At 44.5% G+C, this 12,157-nt stretch overlaps 5 protein-coding genes across 5 annotated transcripts; 4 read left to right on the top strand and 1 right to left on the bottom strand.

The window, feature by feature from the left end:
• Positions 1-168: 168 nt before the first annotated feature.
• Positions 169-2,856, top strand: I203_101910 (glycylpeptide N-tetradecanoyltransferase; the record flags this gene model as incomplete). The annotated part of the gene is made up of 12 exons (XM_019146418.2): positions 169-464; positions 539-627; positions 694-797; positions 876-1,043; positions 1,108-1,199; positions 1,275-1,391; positions 1,493-1,663; positions 1,787-2,102; positions 2,193-2,432; positions 2,519-2,584; positions 2,646-2,673; positions 2,762-2,856. The coding sequence occupies 12 exons, from the start codon at positions 169-171 to the stop codon at positions 2,854-2,856; spliced, it is 1,782 nt and encodes a 593-aa protein (XP_019003951.2).
• A 200-nt stretch (positions 2,857-3,056) lies between these two features.
• I203_101909 (uncharacterized protein) lies at positions 3,057-4,853 on the bottom strand (the record flags this gene model as incomplete). Its single annotated transcript, XM_019146417.1, has 3 exons — positions 3,057-3,158; positions 3,224-4,699; positions 4,764-4,853. The coding sequence occupies 3 exons, from the start codon at positions 4,851-4,853 to the stop codon at positions 3,057-3,059; spliced, it is 1,668 nt and encodes a 555-aa protein (XP_019003950.1).
• Positions 4,854-5,335: 482 nt separating this feature from the next.
• On the top strand, positions 5,336-6,078 carry I203_101908 (uncharacterized protein; the record flags this gene model as incomplete). The annotated part of the gene is made up of 2 exons (XM_019146416.1): positions 5,336-5,795; positions 5,912-6,078. The coding sequence occupies 2 exons, from the start codon at positions 5,336-5,338 to the stop codon at positions 6,076-6,078; spliced, it is 627 nt and encodes a 208-aa protein (XP_019003949.1).
• A 1,465-nt stretch (positions 6,079-7,543) lies between these two features.
• On the top strand, positions 7,544-9,463 carry I203_101907 (uncharacterized protein; the record flags this gene model as incomplete). Its single annotated transcript, XM_019146415.1, has 1 exon — positions 7,544-9,463. The coding sequence occupies one exon, from the start codon at positions 7,544-7,546 to the stop codon at positions 9,461-9,463; it is 1,920 nt and encodes a 639-aa protein (XP_019003948.1).
• Positions 9,464-11,063: 1,600 nt separating this feature from the next.
• I203_101906 (uncharacterized protein) lies at positions 11,064-11,583 on the top strand (the record flags this gene model as incomplete). Its single annotated transcript, XM_019146414.1, has 3 exons — positions 11,064-11,221; positions 11,285-11,394; positions 11,474-11,583. The coding sequence occupies 3 exons, from the start codon at positions 11,064-11,066 to the stop codon at positions 11,581-11,583; spliced, it is 378 nt and encodes a 125-aa protein (XP_019003947.1).
• Positions 11,584-12,157: the final 574 nt, after the last annotated feature.

The following is a 12,157-nucleotide window of genomic DNA, read 5'->3' as shown; positions in this document are numbered from 1 at the left end:
ATGCTGGTAACTTAGCTGAGTGACCCATTTAAATGTGAATGGGCCCGCACTGTGACGACATGAATTGCAACATGAACATGCATAAAGAAGAAAAGTCATCGTTCAACCATCAATACGAGTCCACTGCATACCAAGTAGAGCTCTTGCACACGAGCGACCAGCACAACAATGCCAGTACCACAGGAAGATGCTCTTCCGGTAGGAAACCCAACTTCATCATCGCATACCGTCCCAGCGGAGGCTCAACCGGAGGTAGCAGAGGTTCTGGAGAAATTCCAGAAATTAGGGGAAGAGGCTGCTGCCGAAGAGGAAGGTGACAGTGATGATGAAGATGGTGAAGCTGAGGGAGAAGGAGAAGGTGTAGCTGGGGAGGGAGCGACAGAGGGCGCAGGTGGTGAAGGTGGTAAGAAGAAGAAAAAGAAGAAGAAGAAGGGGAAAGCATCAAAAGCTGTTCAGAAATTGAAGTGAGTTCAACTATAGTGGGCAGATACTACCTACGTGTAGGTCGTCCGGCTAAATGATACGACTCGCATTATAGGAATATTGCTACGGGTCAAGCACCTCAACAGGTAATTGATGCAGTTCGGGAACAAATGGACCCGCAAGAATCGAATACCGCTACTGATGGTAAGCTTTTCAGCTACAGAGACTCTGGAAGGATCAAAGCTGATATAGAGTTGTCGATGATTATAGAGGAAATTCAGAAAGCCTTGAAAGCAGCTGACTTCATGAAAATCCTGGAAGGTAAAGTAGCTCTGGGTAACAAATCAAATAGCAAAGATCTCGGTGAACATAAAGTAAGCTTACCATGCAAGATCAAGCCCATCTGGAGGCTCGCAATCCAATTGGGAAAGCTTACATTTCAATTTGGATAGTTCTGGAAGACGCAACCTGTCCCTCAGTTTCCTACTTCCTCCTCGGGAGCGGCATTAGAAGAAGGTGCAATAGATTCTTACAAGACCCCTGCGGATGTGAAGCAGGAACCTGGGGCTTTACCTTCAGGTTTCGTTTGGAGTCTGATAGATATCAAGAATGAAGAGCAGGTAAGCTGACCCAGATCATGATTGCCTCACTGATTTTAGCTAATGTCAAATGCAATGGAAATAGTGTAAAGAAGTGTACGATCTGTTATCGGAAAATTACGTTGAGGATGATGAGGCTATGTTCAGATTCAAGTATTCTAAAGAATTCTTACTTTGGTATGTCGCGAATCCCGTTACCTATCAAGTATCTGACTATCTTCGCAGGAAAAGCTAATTAGGTGTGGTATGTAGGGCATTGACTGCACCAGGATATTATCCAGATTGGCATATTGGTGTGAGAGTACAGAAGACAGGGAAATTGATCGCTTTCATCTCTGGTATAAAGATTGAGATCAGAGTTCGATCAAAGTGAGTCCGATTTCTTCATAGGTTCCGCATTATATACCCTAGGTAACATTGAAGGAAGGGTCTTTCTCATTATCACTGACAACGTTGATCACTCCACACAGGACATTCGATTCTGCAGATATCAACTTCTTATGTGTTCACAAGAAATTACGATCGAAGAGATTGACTCCTGTCTTAATCAAGGAAGTTACGAGAAGAGTAAATTTGGAGAATGTTTGGCAAGCTATATATACCGGTGGTGTAGTAATTCCCACTCCTATAGGTACTTGTCGGTGAGTATCGCCCTCCACTCTGCGTCAATGTAGATCCTTCATGTACCCACATACGACTCCCATTTGTACCTTTGTATGATGGGACAAGAATATGGCTGATAAAATGAATTTTGCGATATATAGATACTGGCACCGAAATCTCAACCCTCCCAAACTCGTGGACATAGGATTCTCCCCGCTCCCACGAGGATACACTATCGCAAGACTAGTGAAATCATACTCCGTACCTCCTCACCCTAGGATACCAGGATTCAGAGAGATGACCGAAACCGATGTACCTCAAGTAGGCGATTTATTGAGAAGGTACTTGAACCGATTCGATATCGCTCAGACGTTTGGTAAAGATGAGGAAGTCAGTCATTGGTTCTTATCTGGACAAGGAAAGGAAGATAAAGATGGTAAGAGGGTAGAACAGGTTGTATGGTCATACGTTGTTGAAGTGAGTCGTAGCTTCCGAGCAACATTGAACATACTGTACAATTCCGAAGAGAAGAGACTGTTTTATGTTGATGTTTCTCGTTTGTTATAGGACCCGACGACCAATCTCATAACCGATTTCATGTCCTTCTATTCCCTCCCATCAACCATAATGAAACATCCCAAACACGATATGCTCAAAGCTGCATACATGTTCTACTACGCTTCCGATGTGATCTTCCAACCTGGTGGATCAGCCGATGATGCTGCCACGCACGACTTGAAAACCAACAGGAAATTGGAAGAGAGATTGAACGCTTTGAGTAATGATATGTTGAGTATTGCTAAAGCTGTGAGTGCAAGGGTCCCTGACTCCTCAATTTTCCGTCTCATATTGTGTCATCGAGGGGTGGACGGATAGCTGATGAGTGCACGTAGGCCGATTTCGACGTACTTAACGCATTGAGTTGTTTGGATAATAATATGTTCTTACAAGAACAAAAGGTCAGTTGTTGGCCACCTGATAGAAGAGGCTTGGAGCTCATTTGAATCTTATTATGAACAGTTCGGTCCCGGTGATGGTTACTTGAACTGTGAGTGTTTCCGTCTTCTGAAATATCATATGAAGATATTTATATTGACCAGAATGTACCGTGCTGACGGTGTATATGTCCCGTTCAGACTACTTATACAACTGGTCTTGCGCACCCATCGACGGTGGTCAGCGAACGACCTCTCAAAAGCAAGGTTCAGGTATTGGTGTGGTGATGCTTTAGATGATTTACCTCTATCATGCTTATAAAGTCTTAACGAAATGAATGATGCATTGCATTTTCTTCTTACGTTGACTTACATACCCATACGGTATACGGTATGAAAGAAGAATGATCTGTTGTCATAGAGTAATACAGTTGGTTATCAAGGGTGATTGACCTTTCATATCCTAGAATGTCGATCGGTATACAAGACTACAAAACTACAATCCACTAGCCTGAAGTATATATACTATGCTCAACAAAACAATCAACTCAACTAAGATTAAGTGATATCGATCTCTAAACCATGAGAGGGAATTGATCTACCCGGAAAGTCCCAATCTCAGTCAGCTCATGATCAACGACAAAAACTTGAGATGATACCTACAATGCTGATATCAGGTTCGAATGGTAATCCCTCCAAGGCTTTGAGAAAGAATGGTGTGGGTGGTTTTGGGACCTTGTAGTCTTCATGGTGTTCTTCTGATTCTGATGAATATTGATCAGAAGGGTTTTCCGAGGTCCTCTCATCATCGCTGGACGATCTCAACCTGGTCTTATGACTTCTCTTCCTATCCTCATGCGGTTTCTGATTGCGTCTATCTTCCTTTCCTCTTAGAGACTTGTGTCGAGTTCCATCCTTAGTCTTACTATCTTCTTCACTCGAGGTGATGTCAGCAGGAGAAATCGAATTTATCTCAGAATTAGACTCTGGGTCTTTGCTTCTATTCTTCCGTTCATCCTTGCTTATATGCTTATACTTATCCTTTTTGCGATCTTTATTATCTCTTCTTGATCCTTCACCCTTGGGCTCGACACCAATCGCTCCATCTTCGAGGGGTTCGTCATGCCTTCCGTGCATCACTTGATAGTCATAATAATCACCATTCAATTCTGGGCTAACCCGTTGATTCGTAGATATGTCATTATGATCAGTAAAATCAAATTTGGTTTTCACTTTTGGTTGCGCTTCTTCTGGTGACTCTTCTTCTTGCTCGTCCTCAGCCTCAGCCGCGACACTACTTGTTCTCACTTGTTGTTGATCCAACTTCAGCTCTGCATTTGGTGTTAAATCTCTGTCTGCTTTCCCTCTCTCTGATTTGTCAACATTCGCCTGATTCCTTTCTCTTTTTTGGTCAATATCGATCTCTGCAGAGTGGCCAATTTCGGTAGTGTAATCGTAAGCATCTATTGTACTCCACTCCGTCCCTTTTCTTTCTGGTTTCTTTCTTCCATCTTTCCAAGTGTGAGTCTCCTTCAACCAATCCCCCTTGGCGTTCTCCTTACTATGAACAGACCTTCCTAGGCTTGACGGGTCGTGCTGTGACGCCGAATCCCGCTGTCTTCCCTGATCATTAGAGCCAATTTCGATACCATCCCCTTCTTGCCCTTGTATCACGCTTTCGACCGAGGGCTTGTCGCTACTGTGGTCATTTCGATATTTCTCCTTTCTCAATCCAAGAACAGAAAATATCTTTTCTCTAGCTGATCTTGGGGCGATACGAAGGGAAAGATTTTTCGATCCTCCTGGTAGATCAGGTAAAAGCTCCACTGTCGTTCCACCACCAAGATCTTCCCAGGACGAGGCGTTACTATCTATCTTCGAACCTCTTTTTGTATCTGGCTTCCTGGCAGATACTGTTGAGCTGGCTGTAGGGCTGCCTGGGTGCACCTTCGCAATTGTTGGTTGGAACACTATCCAATAATCTTTCTTTTCACCTTTCCTAACCGACTTGAGCGATATTTTATGATTACTTCCCAGTAGCTCTCCGCTATGTTCAGCTAACAGGCTGGTTATAGAACTAGGATTGAGAGTCTCATATGTGGTGCCCAGAGCTCGATAGAGTTTCTCGAGGGATATTGCCTACAACGAATCGGTTTTCTATCAGCGAGTTCTATTTGATCCGAGTGCAGAAACTTCAGCTCACGGGACATCCAAACAGTCCATTTGGTGTTTTATCCAACACTTCCCAGGTAGTAGACAAGATCGTCCTATCGGATATGTCGATATTGCCCATATTGTGGTTGAATCACTTGACTATTTTTGTAAAATTTGCTTTTTGCTTCATTATTTTGGTACTGAAGTTTTGGATCAGGGATCAGGGATCATTTCCAACAATCAGCACAATCCACTATCATCATGCTTTAGCATCCTGTCACCGCCTCTACAAAGGTTCATCTATGCGAACAACCCTTTCATATATGTTCAAAGGATGGATGTCCTGTCCTGATGGTGCTCATAACCGATGCCACAGACAGCCCAAGTTCAGATCTGGGCATTTCCGCCGGAAGGATTCTGATGACGTGCGGTGTTGAATCGTCACTTCCCCCAATGTTTTTGTTTTACGACCCAAAGTCATTCAATATACTGTCAAAGAATCAACATACACGACTTTAGTGATCAGCCCTTGCAAAGCTCGCGAATTCGTTGCGCAGTACCTACCTGACTCGATTCCTTCGATTCCTTCGAGTCCTCGAAACGAGCTTAGGCCAGCTCACGATGTCCTCCATCCCTTTGCTCCTACTCTTCCTCCTCACCCTCCCCATCCGCCCTCACATACCCCTGCGTCAAATCCGCCTCGACGCATTCCTCATGCCTCTCTCACTACCTTTCATCCCATCCTCGACGTTTGAGACTCTCCCGGACTCTAGACCATGGGACATATCCAGAGCTATAGTAAGACTGATCATTGCTTATTCGCTCTTTGCTGGATTCGGGTCTGTACTTAGAACCCTAAAGAGGATAGGAGGTTGGAAGATTCCCGAATCATCTACAAATCAACTGGTTAGAGTAGGATTATTGTGGTTGCTAGCTTGGAGGGGAGCTACATTGCCTTTTGTTCCTGATGAGAAAGCTTGGAAGAGACCTTTGGACGTGACAACGATAGTTGGTATAGGAAGTGGAGGAATTTGTGTGATTGATGAGGTTAGAGAGATTGCGAGGCTGCTAGGCCTAAAGAGTGAGTACGATATTTCTGCTACATTTGGCAGGATGCTTGACATTCCCCTAGAGAGAGAGTATAAGTTTAGGAGATGGTTGGTGGCTGATCTTTTTTCATTGTCCTCGTCGGATTAGGCTCAAATCAGTATCCCAAGTCAGGTATAGTATCACGAATCATCCAAATCATCTTATCGATACATCGGATACTCTTATCTTTCAGGATCATCAGTGCGGCTTTCGCACCTCTCAATCAGATACCAATAGATTCATCTGCTGCAGGTCAGGGGATAGTAGGACAATGAGATAGGTCGATCATGTGATCTGTATCTTTCAGGTCGAACAATGCATATATTTTGGGCATCTTATCATACTCGCTGCATCTCGTTTCAGATATATCTACCTGCTGATCAGGTGAATCGTACGAGAAGCAAGCATTGTATCCAGAATACAGTTTCGCAAAGCCGTAAAAAGTCTGAGTACGGAAGATCGTCTGATGTTTACCGGTATACAATACGTATAAGAGGGTTCCACAGACGTACGAAGATCAGCGGACCCTCGATGTTCAGCTCAGGCGATCACTGTACGGAAGATGTAGGTAGATACCGTGCACTGACGATCGTGATATATAACCCAAACGATGACCAAGAACAAGCGGAATAGCCAAATCAAGCTTGTTCTCTTCTTGCTACTATATACGCCCACACCGACGCCTAATATAATGTAGAAGAGCGCAAGAAGCCACTTGGCTATCCTCGGCGTTGCTTAGCTATCCTTCGTACTGTACATCCAGTCCGCAGCTCAACCCCAGTAGATGATCGCAGAACAGCTTTATGGGAACCGACGAGTATATTCGCAATAAATCCCATCGGATGGGTATCGGACCGGCATAAAAAGGGTTTTCAGTTTGGAACCAAACAATTGGTTTCTGACCATCCGATGAGACTTCATCGTCAGTCTACGGCTGTGATAGGATACGTTGGTTGCCAATGGGGAGATCGACGATGACACAATGACGGAATGCAATCACATCCGATGCGAACCGTGATGTAAGTAAGTTATTCTACAGTAATCGTGATTGTAATGTTTTCAATCCAATTTGTCTCACAGTGAACTTGTATCGAGAAGGCGAGTAGAGATACGATTGACTTGAACCAAAACAATCATGAGACCAGCGCATTCGACGTCGACATTATCAACTACTTACAAGTGACCTTTGTACCTATCATGGATGAACGACACTAGACTACGTCCTACGGTATTCTAGACATTGGACGTCAACATCATCTATCACCCTGTTTGGACTTTCACATTCCCCCTACATTACTCGTATTCCTGAGAAATCAATATTCACATACGTCGTTTTTGGTCATCATCGCCGTTATCAGTATCTCCATCATTATCTGTGAAAGACCATTCAATCACCAGCTCACTCATACAGACACTCTTTACGATCTCCTCATCCTCCTTTATTTACCTCTCACAATGATGGACCATTAAAACGTGAGTCAGCGGTAGTTCCTTTCAATGCAATTTTCGAGATACACCTCCTCGTCTCAAGATTGTAGGACTCCGATAGGTTCATCTCAATCATGAGCTTGAACTGATATGATAGTCGTTTGACTTGATAGCTGCCAAAGTGCAAGTGACTTGATTGCTACCCCGTCCACCTCACATTCAAAACCAGCAGAGACATCCGCTAGTCGAAACAATAGATAATAGTGAAAAGCGTCAAACGCTACTGTAGACAGATAGACGGAGGGGCCTGAAATGGTGTTCACCCTTCCCTCTTTACCGTCAAGATTACTGGGAGGCTTGATCGATACTTCCCCTCCCGTGTTCTACCCACCTACGCGAAATACGCCTACCAAACCACCTCGTACAAGATCACGATCTAGGTCAAGCGCACATGATCAGATTGATTCGCCTATTCAAACCATACCTCCTTCACCATCCCTCACTCCGGTCAAGCAGACTCAGCCATATCCAGGATTAGGAAACCTCTTACCGGCCAGTGCATCCGTGACGGATCTGACAGGGGATTGGGCGCCCCTACCAGGTGGTGGACTAGGTGAAAAAAGGAGATTATCAATAAGCAGTGCAGCGAGTCATGGCTATGGTCATAATTCCAGACCAAATTCACCACCTCCTTCCAATACCAGATTGAAAACTCCCACTCGACCTACACACCGACGTTGTCATTCTGCTTTGCCTGCTTCCTCCTCCTCCTCCTCATCTATCGCTTTCAGCTTACCACAGACTACCGGTAAACTACAAGAATTTTCCATATCTCGAAACCCCCTGGCATCTACCAGTGCTATCAGTCTACCAACCCTTATCGAAGGACAAGGGGAACCTTCCACTTCCCACAGATCGGTGCCTGCGTCTCCATTGATCAATCCCCATAGTAGGAAACCGAGTAAATCAAAGATATCTCCTATATCGCCTAATCTACCTTTGGAAGAGGAAAGTGAATTCGAAGATAATCCGATACCCGAATTGAAGTTTACTAAAGCATCTTTGGAGCGATCGAATTCGAATTCATCAGTGCCACCTCCTAATCATTCTTATTCCTGCTCATATCAGTCCATGCCTCCTCCTCCTCTACGCCCTGATCCAATCAACATGACTTATTCTCCCTCTTCATCTTCCAAGAATCGAAAAATCAAACCTTTAATCAGACCCATCGCATCGCCCAGATCATGGTCTGTACAAGATATACATTCCCTCACTGGTGGAACATCAAGGAAGGGTTTACATTCCAGAAGGGGCAGTATAGAGTTAACTAGCTCGGTATCGGATATAGCAGTTTTAGCTACTTGGTCATTCCCCAATACACCACCTAAAAACAATCAAAAGGAGGTTGATCCTGATCCTTCAGATACCAGTCGAGGTAGGAAGTCTGGGCCTTCAGAAAGGTTAAAAGAGAGATTGAAGAACATACCTGGGATCGAAACTGGTTCATTCCAATTTCCCAGTTCCGGAAGTTTGCCTTCGTTACCTAAACCACTTGTTCCCCTACCACTGGGAGTAGATGGCAATCCAATCAAACCTTCTCGACCACTACCATCACATTTGAACGGAGTTGGACATAGACATACTCATTCTTCGCCTAACTTAATCAACATCCCCACGTCCACATCAACACCTACAAGACAAGCTCATGGTCAAATGGGTCCACCAGCTATACCTCCAACGTCAAACCCATTATTCCTTCCGCCCAAACCTGTCCAGCGAAGACCTACTACCTCCAGACTCAGACAGCCCAACCCGCTGTCTATGTCGACACATCAGAATCAACCTTCCCTCGTTGGGGGAAAAGAGCTGGGTTCTTCGCCTGGCAGTATTGGTTCTTTATCCGATACGTCCACCCTCTGCCCCAGTCCTACCACGTCAGTTAAATCGCTTCCTCCCCTATCGGCTGATGCAGATAGTATTGCATATACGAACACCCATGGAAAGGCATGGTGGTCTTTCACTTCGTTCAAGCGGAGTAATTCATATTCCAGCGAAAGATCTGATGATCAAAAAGAGAAAGGACGAGAAGAAGAAGATGAGGATGATGGTGTTGAAGTACTTTCAAAATTGGTCATGGGGACGGAACAAGATTGGGAGTCGGATAGTAATGGGATCAGAACAAGGATGAAAGAGCATGAAGAGGAAGAATACATCGATCTTGATAACATGTAAATCAGCACAAAATAAATTTCACTCGCGCTTGTGAGAGAACATCAGTCAAGTTAGTCAATTGTCAGATCTGTCAAACATTGGTTTCCCATCAGTTGTTGCTAGGTATTCTCATCGCCGTTGTTGTTGTATGATGATCTATGAAAGTAAAATGCAAGTGTAAAGCCGATGATACTCCTATTTGTGTATGAACCTGCCTGGTCCCGGCCGTTTGGGTTACCCGTGAGAACATGGCTTTTCGTGCTATATAGATTGCTCATATCCGTTGCATATATTCCGCATATCGGCTGTCTGGAATCACAACCGTCTCGGCATGCCGCAGGAGTGCTGCGTCCGTTTGTCCAGATCTGTGCATCTATACATGATGACCCCCATCTCAAGAGGTATACCAGATATGCGTGTATGTACTACGAGCACTGTGATTACCCCTCCAGACATGTCGGAAGGAATAAGAATGCGATGCCGCACGCAGGCTGCAGCAGCTTGAGTGATTTTTCCCCAGAAAGAATTCAGGGTTCGATATATTTTATGATGCGGTTTTTACGCCACTGCAGATCATCCGAGATGACAAGGTTAAGGCATGTGCTTTCTCTCCATCAGACAATTATATAGTTCAGATCAGCTGAGGAGACCCTGCTCCTAGCAGGACGGCTCTCGAGCGAAACGCACATACCATCTACGTTGAATATCCATGCATCCAGACTTGACCTCAGTTTGCTGTTCTGTTCTGTTCTGTATTGAATTATTGTCTCTAGTGATGTCACCAAGCAACCACAAATCCAAACGAAAAAGCTTCCGGCTGCGTTTGAAAAAGAAAAAGTCGGGACATCCGAGCTTGTTAGCGTCGCACTAAGTCAATTACCCCAGTTTCATCTCCTACCGTTGCGCAGAGAAGGGTGGATGTAGAAGGGGATGTACTGTAAGTGATTTGACCTTTCAGTTGGGGAATCTTAACCTTCGTCATGACATCCTTCAACTCAACCACGTTTCATGGGTTAAATGAATCGTTGTCCAGACAACTCGAATAGCTTGACTGTGGGAATGGGGTTTTGCTCGAAATATACCATCAAATGACGTCGTCAAAGATCGTTTTTCAATACAAACAGAGTGCAACCTGCCCATCAGTTGAGAAATCTTCCATTCGAGTGACTTATCTTATCCCTGCGGGGTTTGACTTCGCTCAGGTGTCAAATCACTGGGAAGGAAAGGAATTATGGGGTAAAGAACATGATGGGTCTGATCGAGACCAAAGCTCACAAATTACTGCTGTACGAGACAAAGGACTGGACAACATGACGGTGAGAGAGGAGGCTGGGAAGAGCCTCGAAAAAACCTTTTTGACTTTTCGAGGGTGACCAAACGTCGAAATTTTTCAGCACCTGTCGAGGGAAGAAAAAGGTATAAATACCCCTCTGATCTCCTCGAATCGAATCGTCTGTCTTTCACAACACATCGACTCACAACAAAACGCACCAAAAAGTCATTCTCTTGACTCTTACAAGTTCGATACTTTCGACACAACCGACCAAAGTCAAATCAAAAGTCTATACAAAGACCTCCACCGGTACACTACCAACAAAAACAAACAAAACAACAAGACAAAATGTTCTTCGGTAAATCAACTGTTGTAGCTGCTATTGCTGCTCTCACTTTCGCTACTGCTGCTCCTTCCCTTGAGAAGAAAGACCAAAACTCCGGTACTGCTACCTACTATGCTGCTGGATTAGGTGCTTGTGGGTGGACCAACTCCGGTTCCGACTAGTAAGTAAAGTTGTGTTTTCAACCTCCACTTCATACCTTTACTGACATCGGTGAATTTTGTAGCGTCGTTGCTGTCAACTCTGCTCAATACGACGGATCCAAGTGCGGTAGCAAGCTTTGGGTATGGAACCCCGCTACCTCCACCATCGCTTTCCCTACCGTGGCCGATGAGTGTGAGTAATATGTCTCCATCTTCATGATAATCAACGGTGTTGAAAGAGTGAATATTGATTCTGTGACTGGAATATCTAGGTCCATCATGTAACTCGGGTGATCTCGACATGTCTGAAGGTCTTTTCGGTCACCTTACCAACAACAACTTTGACCTCGGTGTCTTCGAAATGCAATGGGGTTACTTATAGTCTCCTTCCCTTAAACCCCTTTCCCCGACAACGGACAATTTCCTTCTGATTCGTCACCTCGCATATAGATATCAATCTCATCATCTTTTAACATACCATCCTGGGTTTTAACGATCTTCCAACCACAAAAACACAACGTCCTGGTGACGTCTTGTTCTGACGACCTATCACATCATATCATATCATATATACAATAGATATAGAAACGCTCTTTTAACGATGGTGACGAATTTACTAGTATAATTCATATGTCTATGCGAGAAATGCATCTGACATATCATCCTTGCTCTGGCTACCATTGCCATGTTTGATATGGTCTTTCGACTGACTAACTCGTTAGTATGCTAATCGCTTCGCAATCGAGGTTGAACTTCTTCCTGCCTCACACCTGGGATTTACTCGCTTTAGCTACGAGTGACATTCAATGTACACCGCTACTCGCGACATCATGTATCAATCCGGACTTCATTGACCCGGTGATTGCGTATCGCTTGGGAGAACGGGTAAGAATGTAGTATCGATCCCTTGGATTTTCATGTTCACACTTTGGAGCAAGTAGTCGAATCGAACGTAA

The sequence above is a fragment of the Kwoniella mangroviensis genome, assembly GCF_000507465.2.
Source record: "Kwoniella mangroviensis CBS 8507 chromosome 1 map unlocalized Ctg01, whole genome shotgun sequence".
In the NCBI taxonomy this organism is placed as follows: domain Eukaryota; kingdom Fungi; phylum Basidiomycota; class Tremellomycetes; order Tremellales; family Cryptococcaceae; genus Kwoniella; species Kwoniella mangrovensis.
The sequence above is the reverse complement of the archived record's forward strand: the minus strand, read 5'-3'. Positions and strand labels throughout refer to the sequence as shown.